This window comes from Salvelinus fontinalis, chromosome 4 (genome assembly GCF_029448725.1).
Source record: "Salvelinus fontinalis isolate EN_2023a chromosome 4, ASM2944872v1, whole genome shotgun sequence".
NCBI lineage: Eukaryota > Metazoa > Chordata > Actinopteri > Salmoniformes > Salmonidae > Salvelinus > Salvelinus fontinalis.
Genome location: NC_074668.1, coordinates 79,359,221 through 79,383,946, shown reverse-complemented (window position 1 = coordinate 79,383,946; position 24,726 = coordinate 79,359,221). Strand labels below are relative to the sequence as shown.

At 44.1% G+C, this 24,726-nt stretch overlaps 1 protein-coding gene across 1 annotated transcript; it reads right to left on the bottom strand.

Annotated features, from left to right (window-relative positions):
* Positions 1-7,485: 7,485 nt before the first annotated feature.
* On the bottom strand, positions 7,486-23,662 carry LOC129854476 (lysophosphatidylcholine acyltransferase 2-like). The gene is made up of 13 exons (XM_055921555.1): positions 23,346-23,662; positions 22,687-22,829; positions 19,899-20,116; positions 18,772-18,884; positions 17,904-17,964; positions 16,509-16,602; positions 16,174-16,228; positions 15,875-15,957; positions 15,653-15,778; positions 15,241-15,394; positions 14,722-14,820; positions 14,266-14,407; positions 7,486-8,997 (listed from the first exon to the last, which is right to left on the bottom strand). The coding sequence occupies exons 1-13, from the start codon at positions 23,454-23,456 to the stop codon at positions 8,822-8,824; spliced, it is 1,575 nt and encodes a 524-aa protein (XP_055777530.1). The 5' UTR covers positions 23,457-23,662; the 3' UTR covers positions 7,486-8,821.
* Between the last annotated feature and the right edge of the window lie 1,064 nt (positions 23,663-24,726).

The window sequence follows — 24,726 nt, the reverse complement described above, 5'->3', positions numbered from 1 at the left end:
GTTGACCTCAGGGTACGGTATGACTAGAAAAGCTTCTGCCCAAGAAGACGCAATGTACATTCAGGAACCAGAAGAACACACTATCACCACAGAAGGTGATAGTTACGTAACACATTGGTTGTGTCCCAAATTACAACCTATTCCATATATAGTGCACTACTTCTGACCAGTGCCATTTGGGACACATCCTATTTGAACACTTTGAACCCAGTCAGAGTGGTGGTGGTCACAACACCGGTGCTAGTTCCCACCATGTGCAACACTGCAACAACATCCGTGATATCGCTGCCTACACACAACACAAACAAGCGGAGGGAGGTGGAGAGAGACAGGGAAGGGGGGAAAGGCGGAGACATGGGTAGAGGGGATATGTGGCTACCGCACGCATACACACACACACAGAGAGAGAGAGAGAGAGAGAGAGAGAGAGAGAGAGAGAGAGAGAGAGAGGGACAGAGAGAGAGAGAGAGAGAGAGAGAGAGACAGACAGAGAGGGACAGAGAGGGACAGAGAGAGAGAGAGAGAGAGAGAGAGGGACAGAGAGAGAGAGAGAGAGAGAGACAGACAGAGAGGGACAGAGAGGGACAGAGAGAGAGAGAGAGAGAGAGACAGAGAGACAGAGAGAGGGACAGAGAGAGAGAGAGAGAGAGAGAGAGAGAGAGAGAGAGAGAGAGAGAGAGAGAGAGAGAGACAGAGAGAGAGACAGAGAGAGAGACAGAGAGAGAGACAGAGAGAGAGACAGAGAGAGAGAGAGAGCGCGAGAGAGGGACAGAGAGAGAGAGCGCGAGAGAGGGACAGAGAGAGAGAGAGAGAGGGACAGAGAGAGAGAGAGAGAGGGACAGAGAGAGAGAGAGAGAGGGACAGAGAGAGAGAGAGAGAGAGAGAGAGAGAGAGAGAGAGAGAGAGAGAGAGAGCGCTCTGTAGTGTTTGTTTCCCTGACTCATACTTATGGAGTATACTGTAGATCTTATCTCTCCCTCTTCCATAATCCTTTCTAGTTCTTGTCCTCTGCTCTCTCTGGGATCTGTTATAGCCATACCACAGGCTTGGGGAAGTGGACTTGATGTTATCCTGTCCATCTGCAGCGGATTTCCTGGGAGGCCGAGGCGAGGACCGGCGATGTGTGTGTGTGTGTGTGAGGCCGCTTATGCATCGTCAGACCAGGCTGTGTGTGTGTGTGTGTGTGTGTGTGTGTGTGTGTGTGTGTGTGTGTGTGTGTGTGTGTGTGTGTGTGTGTGTGTGTGTGTGTGTGTGTGTGTGTGTGTGTGTGTGTGTGTGTATTGACAGCCATCAGTCTGTCCATAACACTTACACCTGCAGGCAGGCAATACAATATTGCGAAATAAAAGTACATAGACAAAAATAGACAAAACATAGAGGAGAGGAGTTCATATGCATGTTTTCATATCAAGTATTTGTGAAACACATGCAGTACTATTATAGTACTACTACTATATGAATCAAGGGAGAAACAATAAGAACACATAAAGTAGCTTTTAGATACTGTAAAATATGTGTTTGTTCTCTGAAAGAGTTACAAAAACCCAGGGATGGGAGTACAGTAGGATGCTTCTGTCAAAGAAGGAAACAATCCATCTATAAGCATTGTTTTATCCTTTATTTTACAGGGAGGTCTCTTCATGTTATAATTAGTTACATACTCTGTAAAGTCCCTAAGTGTGTTATCCTTTGGCAGAGTGTTTTCGTGATCTGAGGAAAAAGTGCAATAGGTGTTTGAGCCAAGACTTGAGTAAGATATCCGTGTTCCTTATCTGGTAGATTTCTATCCATGTCAGGGCATCTGGTTAGGGTAGCTCTGAGCTCTATTCTGCTGTTCTACAGTGGCCATACAGAAGATGGAGTGGCACAGAGAATACAATTTGAAAAACAGTAGACCCTTGGTCCTTACAGTAACTACTATATTCACTACATTCCAGCTGTCAGCCCCCCCCACACACTTACAGTATTATAGGCTTACACCCTGCACACCCTGCATAACTACCTGCATACCCTGCATTAACTACCTGCATACCCTGCGTAAACTACCTGCACACCCTGCAAAAACTACCTGCACACCCTGCATAAACTACCTGCATACCCTGCATAAACTGTCTGCATACCCTGCATTAACTACCTGCATACCCTGCATAAACTACCTACACACCCTGCAAAAACGACCTGCACACCCTGCATAAACTACCTGCACACCCTGCAAAAACTACTTGCATACCCTGCATAAACTACCTGCATACCCTGCATAATCTACCTGCACACCCTGCACAAACTACCTAAACACCCTGCATAAACTAACCAAACACCCTGCATTAACTACCTGCAAACCCTGTATAAACTACCTGCACACCCTGCATTAACTACCTGCACACCATGCATTAACTACCAGCACATCCTGTATAAACTACCTGCACACCTTGCATTAACTACCTGCACACCATGCATTAACTACCTGCACATCCTGCATTAACTACCTGCACACCTTGCATTAACTACCTGCACATCCTGTATAAACTACCTGCACACCTTGCATTAACTACCTGCACATCCTGTATAAACTACCTGCACACCTTGCATTAACTACCTGCACATCCTGTATAAACTACCTGCACACCCTGCATTAACTACCTGCACACCCTGCATTAACTACCTGCACACCCTGCATTAACTACCTGCACACCTTGCATTAACTACCTGCACACCCTGTATAAACTACCTGCACACCCTGCATTAACTACCTAAACACCCTGCATTAACTACCTGCACACCCTGCATTAACTACCTGCACATCCTGCATAAACTACCTAAACACCCTGCATTAACTACCTGCACACCCTGTATAAACTACCTAAACACCCTGTATAAACTAAATGCACACCCTGCATTAACTACCTAAACACCCTGCATAAACTACCTGCACACCCTGTATAAACTACCTAAACACCCTGCATTAACTACCTGCACACCCTGTATAAACTACCTAAACACCCTGCATTAACTACCTAAACACCCTGCATTAACTACCTAAACACCCTGCATTAACTACCTCCACACCCTGCATTAACTACCTAAACACCCTGCATTAACTACCTGCACACCCTGTATAAACTACCTAAACACCCTGTATAAACTACCTAAACACCCTGTATAAACTACCTAAACACCCTGCATTAACTACCTAAACACCCTGTATAAACTACCTGCACACCCCTCATACAATATATGATTCTAACCCTAAATACCTGTTAGCCAATTCAAGCAATTTTGCATTTTCTCACCTGTTCTGTCTTATTTAACTCTTATTTTAACTGGTAATTTGAGCTGAGAACATTCTCTTATACAGCAACGACCTGGAGAATTGCAGGGAAGACAAGAGTCTTTGAATGGGTCAATAGGAAGCTTGGCCAGAGCCCAGTTGGAGCTTGCCCTGTCCATCCAACAGGTGCAGAGTCAGTCAGTTAGGGTATGTGTTGGTCCTTTGATGGATCGGGTATTAACCTGTCCGTCCCTGACCACCTTAGTTTACCGTACTCAAACTCTGGGATTTAGATGTGAAAAGGAGGCACCATGTTTTAATAGCCTAGAGAGACAAAAAGGCCAGCCTTGTGTGCCAGGCACACAGCTGCTGGAAGAGACTACATAAAAGCTATAACAGCAACAGGAGACTATACTGTAATACTTAACTAGGATAAAATTGATTTTTTTTGTCTCTGACTGTCGTCATCCCGGTTGGCAATAACTATTCCAGATAGAGACAAACTTTGAATGGAAGAAAACCTACTCTGTCTGTCTCTGGCTGGTTCAAACCCACAACCTATGGTCCAAACAGAGAATATACATGACACGTTTTACAGCAGCCTTTTCTAGGCTGGGAGCCTCCCTTGGCCTTCACTGTACTGGCAGCAGAATGTGGCTGCCTGACACAAATGGTACCATATTCTATAAAGTGCACTAGCTTTGATCAGGGCTCATTGGGCTCTGGTCAAGAGTAGTGCACTACATAGGTATTAGGGTGTCATTTGGGACGCAACCTGAAACTGAGACAGGCTGCAGATGGAGAAACACTCAGTTTGTTTAATTAAGAAGAAAAAAAGAGACACTCAGTCACTCTCCACATACCCCTCTCCTTACAGACTCACATTAAGCATCTCCAATCCAAAATTACATCTAGAATCGGCTTCCTATTTCGCAACAAAGCCTCCTTCACTCATGCTGCCAAACATATCCTCGTAAAACTGACTATCCTACCGATCCTTGACTTCGGCGATGCCATTTAGAAAATAGCCTCCAACACTCTACTCAGCAAACTGGATGTAGTCTATCACAGTGCCATCCGTTTTGCCACCAAAGCCCTATATACTACCCACCACTGCGACCTGTATGCTCTCGTTGGCTGGCCCTCGCTACATATTCGTCGCCAAACCCACTGGCTCCAGGTCATCTATAAATCTTTGCTAGGTAAAGCTCCGCCTTATCTCAGCTCACTGGTCACCATAGCAACACCCATCCGTAGCACGCGCTCCAGCTGGTATATTTCACTGGTCATCCCCAAAGCCAACACTTCCTTTGGCCGCCTTTCCTTCCAGTTTTCTGCTGCCAATGACTGAACGAATTGCAAAAATCACTGAAGCTGGACACTTAAATCTCCCTCTCTAACTTTAAGCGTCAGCTGTCAGAGCATCTTACCGATCACTGTACCTGTACACAGCCAATCTGTAAATAGCACACCCAACTACCTCATTCCCATATTGTTATTTATCTTCTTGCTCTTTTGCACCCTGTATCTCTACTTGCACACCTATTTATTACCTTACCTCCCTACTCTTCTACATTTGCACATGCTGTACATAGATTTTTCTATTGTGTTATTGACTGTACGTTTGTTTATGTGTAACTCTGTGTTGTTGTTTTTGTCGCACTGCTTTGCTTTATCTTGGTCAGGTCACAGTTGTAAATGAGAACTTCTTCTCAACTGGCATAACTGGTTAAATAAAGGTGAAATAAATAAATAAAATGAAACAAAAATTCCACAGCCCACAGAAGAGATTGGTAAAACAGCTTTATTTGAGAGGAGAGGTATTACCCTAGTAGAGGTTTTACATTGGAGGTATTACCATACCCAGCCAGCAGCCTCTAATTAGGACCGTCTCACTGCATGGCAGCCATTGTCCCTGTGTTTGGCATCTCAGTAAGACAGACAAAAGGGGCCGACTGGCTGGAGGGCCCGTCAAGCTAACGATGGTGGCAGCCAAAGGTAATTGGATAGACTTTAGCCTCCTTAGGCCAGATATTAGAGAATGGTAATCAATGCTATACTTTTCTTTCACAAACTATTAGATTTTCTTCTGCGGTTAGGTTTAAATCCCATTCATTTAAATCCCCTTCTTTTCTGAGGGACAATTCTTCAGAAAAGCATTTTTTGGTCCATAGTCAACTGAGAGATTTACACAGAAAGAAGAGAGTAAAAAACAAACTACACAGAGCTAACTAATGCCCCTGACTGTGGGAAAGAAGAGCAATTCATAAGGTATCAACGGTATCAACAGCATAGCTTTCCAATAGGCCAAAACATTAATTTACAATTAAAAGAAAACTCTCTATTATGTATATATATATATTGTGGTAATCTGGATACTAGAATGCATGTTGGTAAATAGATGCCAGTGAAAAGATGTTGGGCCAATTTGGCTAGGTCTACACAGCCAGCCCAATTCAGATAACTTTTTCTACCAATTGATCTTTTGACCAATCACATCAGATCTTTTCACATCAGATCCCCTTTGGGCTCCTGAGTGGCGCAGCAGTCTAAGGCATTGCATCTCAGTGCTAGAGGCGTCACTACAGACTGGTTCTATCCTGGGCTGTATCACAACCGGCCGTTATCGGGAGTCCCATAGGCGGGCGCACAATTGTCCCAGCGTCGTCCGGATTAGGGGAGGGTTTGGCCAGGTTAGGCCGTCATTGTAAAATAATAATTTGTTCTTAACTGACTTGCCTAGTTAAATAAAAGTTAAATAAATACATGTACAGAGCTGATCTGATTGCTCAAAATAACAATTAGTGAAAAAATATTAGCTGGGCTGCCTGTGTAAACGCAGCCATTGTGTGATACATACATCACTATCTCCACCATGAGGTAAAAGGTTGTATTTGTCTCCCAGTTTACAATGAATGTTGTAAGTAAGAATCAAGTAACAAAAGCTAAAAGCAAGCATTTTGTAGATGTGCACTGCACCACCTCTGCTGACATGAATCTAAATTATAGCCACAATCCTCCCGTGGCCATCATACAATAAGAAATGTAATCATCCCCAGCTTCCAATTGGCTTGTTCAACTCCTATCTTCTTCCCTTGGAGAGAGGGATGATGCTGGTCAAGCGGATGACTGCTGTCACCTGGTGGTGGGTTACAGAACAGAACATGCAGATAACCCACTGAACAAAAATATAAATGCAACATGTAAAGTGTTGGTCCCATGTTTAATGAGTTGAAATAAAAAAATCCCAGGAATGTTCCATATGCACAAAAAGTGTATTTTTCTCAAATTTTGTGCACAAATTTGTTTACATGCCTGTTATTGAGCATTTTTTCCTTTGCCAAGATAATCCATCCACCTGACAGATGTGGCATATCAATAAACTGATTAAAGAGCATGATGATTACACAGGTGCACCTTGTGCTGGGGACAATAAAAGGCCACTTTAAAATGTGTAGTTTTGTCACATAACACAATGCCACAGATGTCTCAAGTTTTGAGGGAGAGTTCAATTGGCATGCTGACTGCAGAAATGTCCATCAGAGCTGTTGTCAGAGAATTGAATGTTAATTTCTCTACCAAAGGCTGCCTCCAATGTCGTTTTAGATAATTTGGTAGTATGTCCAACTGGCCTCACTGCAGACCACGTGTAACCACGCCAGCCCAGGACCTCTAATCCTGGCTTCTTCGTCTGTGGGATTGTCTGAGGGGGACAGGGGATGCTTTGGAGTATTTCTGTTTGTAATAGAGCCCTTTTGTGGGAAAAAAACACTGGCTCTCCAGTGGGTGGGCCTAGCCCTCACAGGCCCACCCATGGCTGCACCCCTGCTCAGTCATGTGGAATCCACAGATTAGGGCCTAATGAATTTATTTCAATTGACTGATTTCCGTATATGAACTGTAACTCAGTAAAATCTTTAAAATGGTTGCATGTTGTGTTTATATTTTTGTTTAGTATATATGCCATCCAGCAGACACTTTTTATACAACGGGATTTACAGTAAAGTGAGTGCACACATGTATAGTATGTGTATGTGATCCCAACCTTGGAGTTTCTCATGCCAAGCTCTAATCAACTGAGTCAAACAACCATACATTTACATACACACAAGTCAGTACACTAACAGGGAGAACACACATAATTAGAACAAGAAAGTTGAAAGCAAAAATACTAATTACAGAAGTTTAAAAGCTATAAAATACAAGTCATCGAAGAGTTAAAATTGTACTGGATTTTATTGCAAAAAAAGAAAGTTTGCTGTGTTCACAAAAATTAACATAATTGCAACAACGCGCTCTGCTAAATAAATAACAATGCACACTAGTTAACTTGAAACCATACAACAGTGTATTCCAGGGGGTATGTATTACTAGGCACGCTTGCCTTTTTGCTCACAAATTGCCTTATTTTCCAGTAGATGCTCGGGCTTTAGTTTGGCTAAAGCCATAAGGTTCCACTGCTGCCTCAGCAACATCACTCTTCAATGGAAATGCAAATAGAAACTTTAGCTAATTATACAGCAGCACTACTTACAGTGTGTCCCTGAGCAGTGGAAAAACTGTCAAGCACAGCATGTATCCTTATAGCTTGTATTATTGCTCCTTTGCTGGGTTGCCAGATTGGGTTGATATCATTAGAAAAAGCGGGTTTTAATGATGTTTTCTGCAATCCAGTCATACATTAAAGACTTTCAACTCATACAAAAGCAACGTTTGGCAGCCTTTCCAGTTATCTTCAAGGAACCTGTAGAAAACAGAGGTGAACAGGTAGACACATTAAAGAGTACAGGATACAGTCATCTCAGAAGGCTATCCAGGTCATTTACATACATTATGGGCTGGCACAAGGTAGTTTTCATCTGAAGAGGCAAAACTATGACGAAACAATGGGATGCTTTAAATCAGAATCAGCAGGGGAATCTACAAAAAACATTGGCAAAAAGTTCAACATTGCTATGAGCAACTTCCTAAAATCATTAGGATTAAGTGGATATCTGTATATTGTTCATCCTTCCTATGACCACATTACTGCCATCAACAAGGATCTGAAAAAATATACTTGGAGGTCTATGATTCCACCCCATCTGTACAGAAACACAAACAATAGCTCTTACAAACCTTGCTTACAAATCTTTTTAAGGCACTAAAAAATCATGGAAAGAATTTAAGCAAAAAATATATTATTTATTTTCGCAGAAAAACAACATTAATTTAAACATACATCATCCTATTTCTTATGTGGTCAACACAATACTTTGCTATGCTGTCAAAATGAGGTTCCAGTTCTCTAAAATCAGTGCAATAGAAAAGACCCTGTTGTGGTTCATCAGTAGTTTGTCTGTCTGTGTATTCAAGTGAGAGCTCAAAAAGAGTTCCGTCTCTGTACATGATCTAGATCGACAACATTGCAGTCAGCAACTGTAGACTTACTGATCAACAAATCACCTTGGATCTTAAATAACTGTATTATTAACAGTAGATCAGCCAGTGATCAGCTACTGAGCAAAATGTATGGTAATGCTCTCGAACACAACGACAGTCTCTGCCTCAGACTTAGTCGTCCTTCTTGTCAGAGATGCTCTCTTCCTGGTTGTCCTCAGAGGAGACGTGATTGGTGGAGGAGAGTTCTGACTCCACCCCCTGGAGGGCCTGGTACCGCTGGAGCTCCAGATAGGTGGTAAACAGCTTGGCATACTCTGGGTGGTTCAGGGCAAACGCCTGGAACTCGGCTGGAGAGGGAAATGGAGAGACAGAGGATCAAATCAGAACTTACAGTAGTATATCTGGTATATTATCAATGCTCACAATACCTGGAATTCAGTTTCAGAGAGGATCAAATCAGAACTATATTCAAATTGTCAGTGACTAAAGAAGCAATTCTGTTACATCATAAAAATAAACTAAAATTCCACAAAGTTGTTGTTTAAAATGGGCTACTTTTGGTGAAAGTAATGTTAATTTCCTATGGGAATGAAAAACAAAGGATAAAACAAAACTCCCGGGTGTCGCAGTGGTCTAAGGCACTGCATCGCAGTGCTAGCTGTGCCACCAGAGACTCTGAGTTCGAGCCCAGGCTCTGTCGCAGCCGGCCGCGACCGGGAGGTCCATGGGGCGAAGCATAATTGGCCTAGCGTCGTCCGGGTTAGGGAGGGTTTGGCCGGTAGGGATATCCTTGTCTCATCGCGCACTAGCGACTCCTGTGGCGGGCCGGGCGCAGTGCACGCTGACCAGGTCGCTAGGTGTACGGTGTTTCCTCCAACACATTGGTGCGGCTGGCTTCCGGGTTGGATACGCGCTGTGACATCCGGTTTGGAGCGAGCGGTCGCATTTGCATTCGCTCTGCAGGTAGTATAAATTTTCATTACATTTTATTACATTTCATTATAGTACAACGGTTTAATTTGTCTAACCTTAGCAATTTCTTCTTAGCTAGCTACTTAGCCGTCTGTGTATAAAAGATAATTGCGTATTTATCGTATTTCGTCGCCTATCGTAGCCCAGCAGCTAGCAAACGTCCACCGTCTACCGTATAACTTTTCATTACATTTCATTATAGTACAACGGTCTGATTTTCATTTTCATTACAGTACAACGGTTTGATTTGTTTGATCTTAGCTAGCTACATAGCCGTCTTTGCATCAAACATAATTGTGTAGTTATTGAGGTTCGCCAGCCAGCTATCTTCGCCCTAACGTAATGCAACGTAGCCAACACGGCTAGCTAGCCAGCTTGCCACCGAATAGCAGCATTGTAGAAACGAGCGCATTACAACGTAACGACTTGATCAGTGTAGTGTTGGCTGACTACACAGTTGTCTTTGCTATCTTTGATTTGTATTTGTTCGATCTTAGCTAGCTACTTAGCTGGCTACATAGCCGTCTTTGTATCGGTGATAATTGTGTAGTTATCAAGGTTCGCTGAGGTTCGCTAGCCAGGTATTCTCGCCCTAACGTAACGTAACGTAGTAAACCCTGCTAGCTAGCCAGCTAGCCACCAATTAGCAGCACTGTAGAAACGATTACATTACAACGGAACGACTTGACTTGTGTAGTGTTAGCTAGCTACATAGTTTTCTCTGCTATCTTTGTATCTAAGATAATTGTGTAGCTTTGAGTAATTATCGGTTAGCTAGCCAGCTATTTTTTCGCCTGCCGCGCTGCCGTCCTCCTACCTAGCCAATGCTGCTAGCTAGCCAACTTCTACCGAATAGCAGCACTGTAGAAACTTACATTACAACGGAACGACTTGATTAGCGTAGTGTTAGCTAGTTGTCTTTGCTGTCCTTGTATCCACGATAATTGTGTAGTTTAGAGAAATTTTGTGAAATTGTCGAGGTTACCTAGCCAGCTTCACTTTCAACAACGTAGCTACTGCTAGCCAGGCTACTTCACCAGCCAGCAGTACTATATCATTTTAGTCAATAAGATCTTGTATTTTATTTTTATTTTTTTGCAACGTAAGCTTAACTTTCTGAACATTCGAGACGTGTAGCCCACTTGTCATTCTAATCTCCTTTGCATTAGCGTAGCCTCTTCTGTAGCCTGTCAACCATGTGTCTGTCTATCCCTGTTCTCTCCTCTCTGCACAGACCATACAAACGCTTCACACCGCGTGGCCGCGCCCACCCTAACCTGGTGGTCCCAGCCCGCACGACCCACGTGGAGTTCCAGGTCTCCGGTAGCCTCTGGAACTGCCGATCTGCGGCCAACAAGGCAGAGCTCATCTCAGCCTATGCGTCCCTCCAGTCCCTCGACTTCCTGGCACTGACGGAAACATGGCTCACCACAGATAACACTGCTACTCCTACTGCTCTCTCTTCGTCTGCCCACGTGTTCTCGCACACCCCGAGACCTTCTGGTCAGCGGGGTGGTGGCACCGGGATCCTCATCTCTCCCAAGTGGTCATTCTCTCTTTCTCCCCTTACCCATCTGTCTATCGCCTCCTTTGAATTCCATGCTGTCACAGTTACCAGCCCTTTCAAGCTTAACATCCTTATCATTTATCGCCCTCCAGGTTCCCTTGGAGAGTTCATCAATGAGCTTGATGCCTTGATAAGCTCCTTTCCTGAGGACGGCTCACCTCTCACAGTTCTGGGTGACTTTAACCTCCCCATGTCTACCTTTGACTCATTCCTCTCTGCCTCCTTCTTTCCACTCCTCTCCTCTTTTGACCTCACCCTCTCACCTTCCCCCCCTACTCACAAGGCAGGCAATACGCTTGACCTCATCTTTACTAGATGCTGTTCTTCCACTAACCTCATTGCAACTCCCCTCCAAGTCTCCGACCACTACCTTGTATCCTTTTCCCTCTCGCTCTCATCCAACACTTCCCACACTGCCCCTACTCGGATGGTATCGCGCCGTCCCAACCTCCGCTCTCTCTCCCCCGCTACTCTCTCCTCTTCCATCCTATCATCTCTTCCCTCTGCCCAAACCTTCTCCAACCTATCTCCTGATTCTGCCTCCTCAACCCTCCTCTCCTCCCTTTCTGCATCCTTTGACTCTCTATGTCCCCTATCCTCCAGGCCGGCTCGGTCCTCCCCTCCCGCTCCGTGGCTCGACGACTCATTGCGAGCTCACAGAACAGGGCTCCGGGCAGCCGAGCGGAAATGGAGGAAAACTCGCCTCCCTGCGGACCTGGCATCCTTTCACTCCCTCCTCTCTACATTTTCCTCTTCTGTCTCTGCTGCTAAAGCCACTTTCTACCACTCTAAATTCCAAGCATCTGCCTCTAACCCTAGGAAGCTCTTTGCCACCTTCTCCTCCCTCCTGAATCCTCCTCCCCCTCCCCCCCCCCTCTCTGCAGACGACTTCGTCAACCATTTTGAAAAGAAGGTCGACGACATCCGATCCTCGTTTGCTAAGTCAAACGACACCGCTGGTTCTGCTCACACTGCCCAACCCTGTGCTTTGACCTCTTTCTCCCCTCTCTCTCCAGATGAAATCTCGCGTCTTGTGACGGCCGGCCGCCCAACAACCTGCCCGCTTGACCCTATCCCCTCCTCTCTTCTCCAGACCATTTCCGGAGACCTTCTACCTTACCTCACCTCGCTCATCAACTCATCCCTGACCGCTGGCTACGTCCCTTCCGTCTTCAAGAGAGCGAGAGTTGCACCCCTTCTGAAAAAACCTACACTCGATCCCTCCGATGTCAACAACTACAGACCAGTATCCCTTCTTTCCTTTCTCTCCAAAACTCTTGAACGTGCCGTCCTTGGCCAGCTCTCCTGCTATCTCTCTCAGAATGACCTTCTTGATCCAAATCAGTCAGGTTTCAAGACTAGTCACTCAACTGAGACTGCTCTTCTCTGTATCACGGAGGCGCTCCGCACTGCTAAAGCTAACTCTCTCTCCTCTGCTCTCATCCTTCTAGACCTATCGGCTGCCTTCGATACTGTGAACCATCAGATCCTCCTCTCCACCCTCTCCGAGTTGGGCATCTCCGGCGCGGCCCACGCTTGGATTGCGTCCTACCTGACAGGTCGCTCCTACCAGGTGGCGTGGCGAGAATCTGTCTCCTCACCACGCGCTCTCACCACTGGTGTCCCCCAGGGCTCTGTTCTAGGCCCTCTCCTATTCTCGCTATACACCAAGTCACTTGGCTCTGTCATAACCTCACATGGTCTCTCCTATCATTGCTATGCAGACGACACACAATTAATCTTCTCCTTTCCCCCTTCTGATGACCAGGTGGCGAATCGCATCTCTGCATGTCTGGCAGACATATCAGTGTGGATGACGGATCACCACCTCAAGCTGAACCTCGGCAAGACGGAGCTGCTCTTCCTCCCGGGGAAGGACTGTCCGTTCCATGATCTCGCCATCACGGTTGACAACTCCATTGTGTCCTCCTCCCAGAGCGCTAAGAACCTTGGCGTGATCCTGGACAACACCCTGTCGTTCTCCACCAACATCAAGGCGGTGGCCCGTTCCTGTAGGTTCATGCTCTACAACATCCGCAGAGTACGACCCTGCCTCACACAGGAAGCGGCGCAGGTCCTAATCCAGGCACTTGTCATCTCCCGTCTGGATTACTGCAACTCGCTGTTGGCTGGGCTCCCTGCCTGTGCCATTAAACCCCTACAACTCATCCAGAACGCCGCAGCCCGTCTGGTGTTCAACCTTCCCAAGTTCTCTCACGTCACCCCGCTCCTCCGCTCTCTCCACTGGCTTCCAGTTGAAGCTCGCATCCGCTACAAGACCATGGTGCTTGCCTACGGAGCTGTGAGGGGAACGGCACCTCAGTACCTTCAGGCTCTGATCAGGCCCTACACCCAAACAAGGGCACTGCGTTCATCCACCTCTGGCCTGCTCGCCTCCCTACCACTGAGGAAGTACAGTTCCCGCTCAGCCCAGTCAAAACTGTTCGCTGCTCTGGCACCCCAATGGTGGAACAAACTCCCTCACGACGCCAGGACAGCGGAGTCAATCACCACCTTCCGGAGACACCTGAAACCCCACCTCTTCAAGGAATACCTAGGATAAAGCAATCCTTCTGCCCCCCCCCCCCCCCCCTTAAAATGATCTAGATGCACTATTGTAAAGTGGCTGTTCCACTGGATGTCATAAGGTGAATGCACCAATTTGTAAGTCGCTCTGGATAAGAGCGTCTGCTAAATGACTTAAATGTAAATGTAAATGTGTTAAGAAGCAGTGCGGCTTGGTTGGGTTGTGTTTCGGAGAACTCATGGCTCTCGACCTTCGTCTCTCCCGAGCCCGTACGGGAGTTGTAGCGATGAGACAAGACAGTAACTACTAACAATTGGATACCACGAAATTGGGGAGAAAAAGGGGGTAAAAAAAATAATATATATATACAAATATTCATATCCCACTTTCAAATTCATATTGGATTTCTCTTTCTATATTTCTAAAATGGAGAGATCCAAGGCTCAACCCGGCCTTTTCTATGGTGTTCCGTCAAGGCAAGCAGTCAGCTGCCTTTAGTTCATGCTGGAGTCCTCCACTTCAGATAACCTTTGACAAGGGTCTACTTACAGAAAGTGATGAATTCAGAGCTGTCTGTATCTATCTCCTTAAAGAGTTTGGAGACGTTGAGGTCACACACGCCTAGAGCAGAGCGAAGCATGGAGGAGAACTCTTCATGAGTGATTCTTTGGTCCTCGTCAGTGTCAAACAGCTGAGAGGAGGGAGACCATTAGTTAAGTAATGACAACACATAGGCTTGCTTATTGAAATCGAGACTCTGCTCTTATGACCGTGTGGCTTTCAAACATACTTCATGTTCCCCTCACAACTACAAAACACAATACCCCCCCACACATATTTGACTTTATCATAGCCACGGAGTGCTCCTCTATTACTTCCAAACTATGGGTAGACCTCACAGACACAGTCTGCGTCAGCTATGTTCCAACGCCCCAATGTCATGTGTTGGACAGCTAAATGTGACACGGTAACATTCGCAACAAGCAGGGTTTTTATTGGCCGAACCTGGAAAGCTGTGCGGAGGACCTCTTCGGTGTTAGCTGGCCGACATAAGATGGTTACACCGATGACATACTCTCTGAAGTCAATGGTGCCATCTCCATCCTAGAGAGAGACAGAGTGACAGCTAAGTATCAGTTAACAAAGCCAGACTACACATTGCATTCAGTGGACTACAATACTCTACAAATACACTATGTTTTTCCAAGACGAACAATTGTTCCTTTATTTCTTCAGACAGTTTGTTTACCCTCTCTATGAACAAAGCAGTGGGGGACAGCATACTAAATCCTCGGTTAGTTAGCCCATCCAGTCACATGTTGGAGAGAACAGACAGAATGGCTGTGGTCTGATTCTCTACACTTTGAAAGAATAGTGCAGTCGTACACTTCCCTTTGTGGATTTCAAAGGAATGTTGCAAGAAATATGGTGTAGACTTCCTCCAGCCAAGCTTGCACCAATCCAACACAACCTAGGAAAGCCTGGAAGAGAGATTGAGCCGAACTAGATGTGACTGGCTCTCACCCTGTCAAAGAGAGCAAACAGCTCCTGCAGGGCGGGGCTGATGGGCAGCTTGAGGAAGCTGGCGAACTCCTGGATGGTGATGCGGCCTCCTTTACAGGAGCAGGCCACGGCTGCAAAGCCCTCCAGCTCCTTCTTCACGTTGTCCCACTTCAGGCTGAGGCGGACCGGGGAGGAAAGGAGGAGGGCAGGACACAAGGACTTACACAGGGGAGGAAGAGGGTGTAGGTCTGTGTGTGTGTTCAACTATTACCAATTGCCGATGTAGCAGTTGGACAAATAAAGCAGTATTGTGTAAGGCAGTGTTACTTCAGTGTGGAGTTTGCCAGTAGGTGACAACAGTACATAACAGGACATAGTGTGTTGCCACAGTGGCAATAGCACAGTATTAGAGCGGCAGAGGAGCCAGTCTTACTCAAGTTTTTGGCTGATCTTAGTGAACTCCACTAGACCAGCCTCCATTGGCAGGGTGAGCTCCCCAGCTGAGATCATCAGTCTACAGTCCTCATATGTGTGGTCCGTCACTGGCACACCCAGGGCCCTGTACACACATAGGGATAGCATTGAAGAGATGGGTAAGAATAGACATAAGGAAGCTATTATTAAATGCTGTAATACCATTCACACACACACTTACTGGGCCATAACATTTCGTACTGTCCTGGCGAACAGCACAGGTCTTTTCTTTTCCTCCTCAGTAGGGGTAACTGGAGGAAGAAACTGGAGGAGAGGGCAAAGGTCAAAACAGGGACTAACCAGGAAGTACAGGCTAACTGGAAGGCTACCTAGATAAGGTCTTTATAACACATTCATAAGCCATACATAACACCTTTATAAACCATACATAACACATAGGTACTGCTAATGAATGTGTTATGAAGTCATTATCTCTTGGCCTTCTAAGTAAGTATTCCTGTGTAGTGTGTTAATACTAACCTCTATCTCTACATTGGTGTAGAGCTGAGACAGAGTGAGAAGCAGCAGGGTTTTCCTGAAAGAACATCACCACAAATCATCATCACCTCTATTCAAAGGGCATAACGGTAATCCCATACAACAAGATTGAAATGTAAGCCCACTAAACTGAAAAACAATTCATCGCTCAACAGTGAAAATCTCTATTCCCAGAGTTTGAGGCCTAACTATGGCCCATGAGGAGAAGTTACAGGAACATAGTTACAATGTGAGAGACTGTACAGAAAACAATAGGGGAAATGTAGCGTTGAGGCAACACTGATGATTGTAATCCACTGAGTGCACTGCAGACTTACGAGCTGAAGCCTTGCCAAGTCCAAGTCACAGTGTCCAGTCTGTTGGGATATCTCATGACCACAGGCTGCACCGGGACCCCAGGGACGAAGGCACCTGATCGGGAGAGAGGGACAGAGTGAGACCCTACTGACCTCCAGCACCAGCACTAACTACTATTCTAACTTAATGAGCACACACACACACACACGACCTATATGTGCAAACACAGGAGCACAGACAGCCTACTAATTGGACAGAGTGCAGCCGATGACAACTTATTTACCCACAGTACACGTCCAACCAATAACAAGACCAGAAGCTGGATTCATCTAACCCTGATCAATATACCAATCAGTACTGTAAGGAAGCCACTAGTATTTGGTCTGTGGGTTTGGCTATTGGCACTGTAGTAGAACAAAATAATTCAGTTAGGTGCAAATGTCTATGCAAAAACTGTAACATGCCATAGAGTGCAATTGAGGGTCTTGTATGCTGTTATTTGCATTGATTATTAGATGCATTCTCAGGTTTACAGCGTTAGGATTGAACCATAGCAATTGCTACAGTACAATTCACTCAGATCCTAATAGCCTAGTTCTTGGTATTGAGTGAAGATAATCAGTCAGTCATTTCCTTCTGAAGTTCATTAGCACACCGTGCAATCTATTCCATGACACTATGGCTACTGTTCTGTTTCAGGAAGTAATGGATACCCTCAGGCCCCTTCACTCTGGAGAAGCCCATTGTGTGTGCATCAGGTGACTGATTACACAATGAGGCACATAGCATGTAGCATACTGGGAGTAAATGAAGAGGTGTTGTGTCAAAACAATTATAACAGTGTTACTTCCGTCCCGCTCCCCGCCCCCAACCTGGGCTTGAACCAGGAACCCTCTGCACACATCAACAACAGTCACCCTCGAAGCATCATTACCTATCGCTCCACAAAAGCCACAGACCTTGGAGAGCAAAGGAAACAACTACTTCAAGGTCTCAGAGCGGGTGAAGTCACTGATTGAAACTCTACTAGGGTGCACAGCTAACTAGCTAATCATTTCACACCGGTTACACAAGCACCCCAGAAGGAAGCTGAATGAACACCATTCTGCAACCGCATGATGGCCATATCTCTGCCAGTTGTTTACAAGTGAATTTGCATTAAGTAAATGACACCACTAGTGTGGATGGTACTGTGTGTCTCTCCCAGCAGACTGTCTGGAAGGCTGTCTGTCTCCACTATAAACAAATGACAACCAGCCTGTTAAGTGGGAATACAACATGGACATTGTAGGGTCCCACATGATTTTCATACCCTATCAACAGTACACTGTTTGGTATAAGTTGATACCTTGGGTCCACACAAAGGTGTTTCTACTCCTATTTAAAAACAAACATGGTAGTGAAGTTCAACCTACCTTGTTTGAAAGTGATGAGACATGAGCGATTTGTACAAGTCCCCTCAGGGAAGACCAGGATCTGGAACATAAATAACTAAATGTTTATTTTAGGAAAGAGAGATACCTAGTCAGTTGTACAACTGTACAACTGAAATGTGTCTTCTGCATTTAACCCAATCCCTCTGAATCAGAGAGGTGCGGGGGGCTGCCTTAATCAACATCCATGTCTTCGGTGCCCAGGGAACAGTGGGTTAACTGCTCAGTGGCAGAATGACAGAATTTTACCTTGTCAGCTCAGGGATTTGATCCAGTAACCTTTCGGTTACTGGCCCAATGTTCTAACCACTAGGCTACCACCACTGACAATGTAGATGGATCTAGTCCAGTGTTTCATTCTATGCTGAATGAAGCAGACTTTCTGTCACAAAGAAGAAGCAACAGAAATTGTGTTTGAAGGATATGTCATGTAAGAGAAAGTTTACAAGGCAAATTCTTGGTTTGAAAAGGCGTGATGTTTCATTCCCAAGCTCCTTGTCAGACTACTAGCTAGACAAGACATGATAAATTATGATAAAACATTTCAAATGGCTGTGTGTATGTGTGTGTGTATGTGTTTAACTATACTTGTGGGGAACAGAAGTCCCCACATGAATAGTAAATGAAGAAATAAAATGGACCCTCTGGGGACATTGTGTTAGTCCCCACAAGATCAAATGGTATTCATGGGGGGTTTAGGGTTAAGGTCAGAATTAGTGTTAGAATTAGGTTGAGGAGTAGGAGCTAGAGTTAGGGGTTAGGGAAAATAGGATTTTGAATGGGACTGAATTGTGTGTCCCCACAAGGTTAGTTATTCAAGACTGTGTGTGTGTATAAGCATGCGACAGACCTGTGGCCAGCGGCCTCCAGACTTGGCTCTGCTGTCTATCTCCATAATGGTGTTCTTACGGGAGTCTGGGTCCTGTCTAGAGACCAGCACCGGCTGGAGACACCGCACAAACCCTGGATGCAGAAAGGAAACACACATCAGAAACTCACACACTAGTGCTGAGCAATGAGTTTTTTACTGTTTCGATTATGATAAAAAAAATGTAAGATTAAATGCACTATGCATTATGTGGGTTGAATGCTGTTACACAGAATAAAACAATTAATAAAAGTCCCATGATGGTAGTGACTGCACATTACTGCTTATCACTTATTAACCATCATTTATTCACATTACTTTAATAAAATATTTCAGTTGTTGTGTATATTACATTTGTTTTATTTGATGGCTTCATTATTTCATTCCAAGTCATCTCATCTCTATTGAGTTGCTACCTATGCTGTCTGACAAAATCACTATTTTGTAGTTCTTCAAAGTAAATAAGGCATACTTTATGACTGCTGAATACCAACTATCAATCACTAAAATCATGTATTTTTGTCTCACGAAGCAACATCTGCTCTCTATATCACCTCAAGATCTCGCATTCTTCTGTCTTCCGTTGCAGGCGTAAAATAAACATAGACCGGACAAGCAAATGCGCAATAGATTATGGTCATTGTAGTTAATTACCACGTTTTATGCACTAAGCTACGTATAATATTGGTCTGTTGGAAACTACAACTCCCTACTACATCACACAGTTCATGCTGGATCTGATTTATCTCTAGCGAATGTATGAGAATGTATGCAATGTACGCATTGAGCTCACAGAAGAAAAAAAAACGAAATGGAAATGAAATAATTGAATCACTGTTGGTCAATTAGTTGTTAAAAATGTCAGTTAATCGCTCAGCACTAACACACACCATTACAGGCTAGAGGCACCGCACAAACCCTGGAGAGAGGAAACACACACATCAGATAAACACTAACGGATATTAAATCTGCAAACAGAATCAGCATAAATACCCACACTTATCGCTGACAGACCCACACACACTGATCGCTGACTCACAAACACACACTCTAAAAAAATAAACTAACCCTAACCCTCTACTAAAACCCCGGACAGAAACAACACTCACTGCCGAATATAGGAGTGGCGAGGTTCTCAGTGCGGGACACAGTGGAGGGCAGGCCTGCTACGATGCACACAATGCCATCAAAGAAGGTGGAGTGTGGGGCCACAGCCAGAATGGGGGCCTCTGCACTGCTCACCTGCTGGCCCTTCACTACCACCCTGAAGCCCATGAAGAAGTAGTAGGACCTCCCCAAGAACGCCATCACACGCCGACACATGAACCTGGGGAACCAGAGAGTCAAACATCAACAGACATGTAGCATGAAACTATACAGATTAAACTAACAGTTGTATACTATCAGGAATATTCACCTAGAGACACTGAACATGGATACATATAGCCTACATCTGAATGGACCAATATTAAAGTCAACATAGATCTGTGTGTTGTCAGGACCTCAACTTAGCCTTTTGATGGTCAGTAGTACTGTACTAAGTTGTTATGAGCTAAGTTGGTGCTCCATGTTCATCAGCTAGTTAGTGTTAACAACTATCAAATAAAACAGACCTGAACACGAGCGATAATCAACCAGCAGCTGCATGTAGCTGTGGTCACGTCATATCAACACATACAATCAAAGAGAGAAGGAAGTGGGCTGCTTTTGAGTCACAGAAGAACACATTTGGTTTATTTATCATGTGTTGCATCAGGCCTCATGTAACATATCTCTATGACACCCTCCATTCTGAGGAAATAATGAAGAAGAGGTAGATAGTGTTTCGTTCGATACAGACAAGATCTAATGAAGACTGCTTCAGCTACACTCAAACTGGACAGTTTTATCTCTATCTCTGCATTCAAAGACTCAATCATTTACACTTACTGACACTTGTGGCTGCTTTGAGTGATGTATTGTTGTCTCCTCCTTCTTGCCCTTTGTGCTGTTTTATGCACCTAATAATGTTTGTACCATGTTTGTGCTGCTACCATGTCGTGTTGCTGCCATGTTGTGTCGCTATCGTGTTGTTGTCAAGTTTCGTTACTACCATGCTGCGTTGTCATGTGTTGCTGCCATGCTGTGTTGTCGTCTTAGGTCTCTCTTTATGTAGTGTTGTGGTGTCTCTCTTGTCGTGATGTGTGTTTTGTCTTACTTTTTAAAAATTTATCCCAGCCCCTGTCCCTGCAGGAGGCCTCTTGGTAGACCATCATTTTAAATAACAATTTGCTCTTAGCTGACTTGATTTGTTAAATAAACATGAAACAAAAACAAATAAATAAATACACAGAAAGGGCTAATGTAGGCTACATTCCTTAAAACGTCTACAGGATCTGTGTCCCCCCACAGGACAGTTAATGTGATTAGCATGAGGTGATTAGCATTTAAGCTTTCAAAGCTTAAATTCGTGTTAATATAACTGCACTGTCCAATTTACAGTAGCTATTACAGTGAAATAATACCATGCTATTGTTTGAGAGTGCACAATTATGGACTTGAAAATGTATTAATAAACCAATTAGGCACATTTGGGCAGTCTTGATACAATATTTTAACAGATATGCAATGGTTCAATGGATCAGTTTCAAACTTTGTACATACACTGCTTTGTACAAAACGCTTGTTTTTTTCTTGTGGCCAAAATCTAAATTGCGCCTGGGCGGGAAAAATACATTATGGCCTTTCTCTTGCATTTCAAAGAGATGGTATAAAAACAACAGCTTGACAGTTCGTTTTTAGTTGAGGATGAACAAGAATTAAGTTAGTGTGAAATTACGTAGTTGTTACTCCTCCCTCCTTCCTGCATTTCTCAATGTGTGAAAATCCCACAGCTCTTGATGCATAGGGGCAATTCCATGGTAACAGAGTGATGCTGAGACAGATATTTCACTTTAAAATCTAGGTCAAACAAAAACAATGACTGCAAAGTTAAAGTTGCACTATGCAGGAATCTCTACGCCATTTCCTGGTTGCTAAAACTCTAATAGTTAGCCTAATTTCAGTTTATGTGACAAAATAAGCTAGTATAGTGTAGACAATCATTGTACCATCAAAACCGCTGTGACATATAGTTTCTATAATCAAAATAATAGTTTTTTCAGCTGTTTGAAACGGGTGTACAAAACCGAAAGTAATAGACGCAAAAACAAAACTTAACGGAAAGCATAGAAATAGTGCACATAGAACAGATCTACCAATTCCTATACTTGCTTTCAAGTAGAATGATAGATCTATAACTCATATTTCTATGTGAATTTGGTCCATCGCCCAAACATTTACATATTTTCACTTTAAACAAACCATACAACTATATGCACAATGACTACTTTGAACAATTTCCACAGAAAATGTTACAAAAACACAAAGTGCACATGCAACATTTGGTAAAAGAATGATGGTTTGTGCTGTGTGTGTAGTTCTGTTAATGTAGAAATGTCCCTACGCATCAAGAGCTGTGGGATTGAGAAACACAGGAAGGAGGGAGGAGTAACAACTACGTAATTTCACACTAACTTAATTCTTGTTCACCCTCACAAAAAAAATGAACTGTCAAGCTGTTAAGGATTGTAGCCTACATCAGTTCGTACTGTGTAGCTGAAGCTGTCTTTATTAGATATTTGTCTGTATTGTCCAAAACACCAGCTAGCTCATCTTCTTTCCTTTCTCAAAACTCTGTTACCATGGAACTGTCCATATGCCTAACTACTTAAGTCATAAACAACAATGCTCTGTACATCCTCTGGAACTAATGACTAATGTACTCATAGTGGATGCATAGTTGAAATATAGTTATACATACAGACCAATGGCAGTATGTCAGTAGTGGCACAGGATGGTGTTTGGCAGTATATTTACCGTCTCCATCCGGTCATGGGCGCCACCGCTCCTTTGATAGGGTGCAAGAATGTTATTATGACAGCAACAGGCCATGTTACCACGAGAACCAGAGTCAGGAAGATGGCACGGATAGGCACCAGGAAGATTCCCCGGAATACACACTGCAAAGAGAGGGGAAAAAACACATCACACACACACCAGTTTTTTGTTTTTTTTTACAGATCTACAACGTGTTTAGGTTACAGACTTCATGCCACTGAAAGAGGGACTTTAAAGAGCCATTTTAAAACACACATTTCCTAACCAACATATAATGCGCAACGATGCAACCATTGACCAAGGAATACGCACGTTATAGACTTTTCATTCTAGAAATTCACATGGTTGGAGGAATTTCTAGAGGGTACACAAATGCCTCCATTGTTTGTGTTACACAATAACAAAGCATTACAAAAGGATTGTCAGGGTTTCATCGGCTTAGATTAGCTATGTACCTGTACTGTATGCTATAGTCACGCACCACCAGACACACACACAGCGGAGGAGCTCGAGGACAACCACCCGGCTGCGCTCAGCAGTGGGTAGTGGAGTAGAACTGTTAACGTTTGAATACCAACCCCAGTTCCGTGACTGATAAATTAATGAGTTAATCGATTTATTTTACAATTTATACTCACTTTGATAATGTCAGCCTTGGCCAATTTCACCTCCTGCACAAAAGGATTAAGGACGGCGGGAAGAAACAGGGATTGCTGCCTGGGTAGCGCGAACACTCTCCGGGGAGTCATTCTTCTCGCTCGGGTCGCGGTATGGCGTCAAGAAGCTTTAGAATTGCACAGTAGTTCTGCAATCACCCCACTTCCTCGATTCGAATCTTGCGAATTCTGTTCGCTCTCCGAATGCAGCGATAACATCGTTCACAACAACCGTAGAGCGAGGACGAGAGTGATCTGGCACTCTGCCTCCGACTACTTTTAGGCCCCACCTACTGCACTGGGTTTACGTGGGATTGTAACCTTTTGCCTAGTGAGCGGTGGTGGGGTGAAAACACAAATATAATTACTTGACACATTGGAAAGAATTTACCCAAAAAAACAGAGCAAATTAGAATGCTATTTGACCCTAAACAGAGTACACCGTCCCCTTTGACGGTGTAGTACACCGAGTACACTGTCCCCAGAGTACACCACCACTTTGACTGACCTAAAATTAAGGAAATCTTTGACTATGTATGCTGTACAGACTTAGTGAGCATAGCCTTGCTATTGAGAAAGGCCACCGAAGGCAGAACTGGCTCTCAAGAGAAGACAGGCTATGTGCACACTGCACACAAAATGAGGTGGAAACTGAGCTGCACTTCCTAACCTCCTGCCAAATGTATGACCATATTAGAGACACATATTTCCCTCAGATTACACAGACCCACAAAGAATTTGAAAACAAATCCAATTTTGATAAACTCCCATATCTATTGGGTGAAATACCACAGTGTGCAATCACAGCAACACGATTTGTGACCTGTTGCCACAAGAAAAGGGCAACCAGTGAAGAACAAACTCCATTGTAAATAAACCTATATTTATGTTAATTTATTTTCCCTTTTGTACTTTAACTATTTGCACACCATGCCAATAAAGCCCCTTAAATTGAAATTGATTGGCTGAAATAAATGGTGTGAACAAGTCAAATATTCATGTTGAATTACAAAATGTATAATTTTGAAGCAACTTTACAAGATTGGATGAATGTACTTTAGGGTGGCATTCAATAGACTAGATATAGGGTCTAAAGTAAAGAAAACACAGAAATACCCATAGAAGAAAAATAAGTTATTGAGGTTTCTTTTCACAGCTTAGCAATTGGGGTCAAATTGTTGTGTTCATTTGTATGAAATTAACTAAGTCATATCTCAAGGGCAAAGGCATACTATGGCTGGCGTGATGACGTGCTCTGCTCAATAATAAAAACCATAACAAAGCGTTTTTCAGACCTTCATCCATCCACAAGATGTCACCTGTTAGTCAAATATGGCATTTACATTGACCACAGAGGTACTGG

Bases quoted from the DNA above. Each gene is read 5' to 3' on its own strand.
- LOC129854476 (XM_055921555.1), bottom strand. From the start codon at position 23,456: ATGACTCCCCGGAGAGTGTTCGCGCTACCCAGGCAGCAATCCCTGTTT. The intron at 20,117-22,686 runs GTAAATATACTG...CTGGTTCCCCAG, and splicing joins CCCATGACCGGATGGAGACG to GTTCATGTGTCGGCGTGTGA. The intron at 14,821-15,240 runs GTGAGAGCCAGT...GTCTCTCTCTAG, and splicing joins TGTTTGCTCTCTTTGACAGG to GATGGAGATGGCACCATTGA.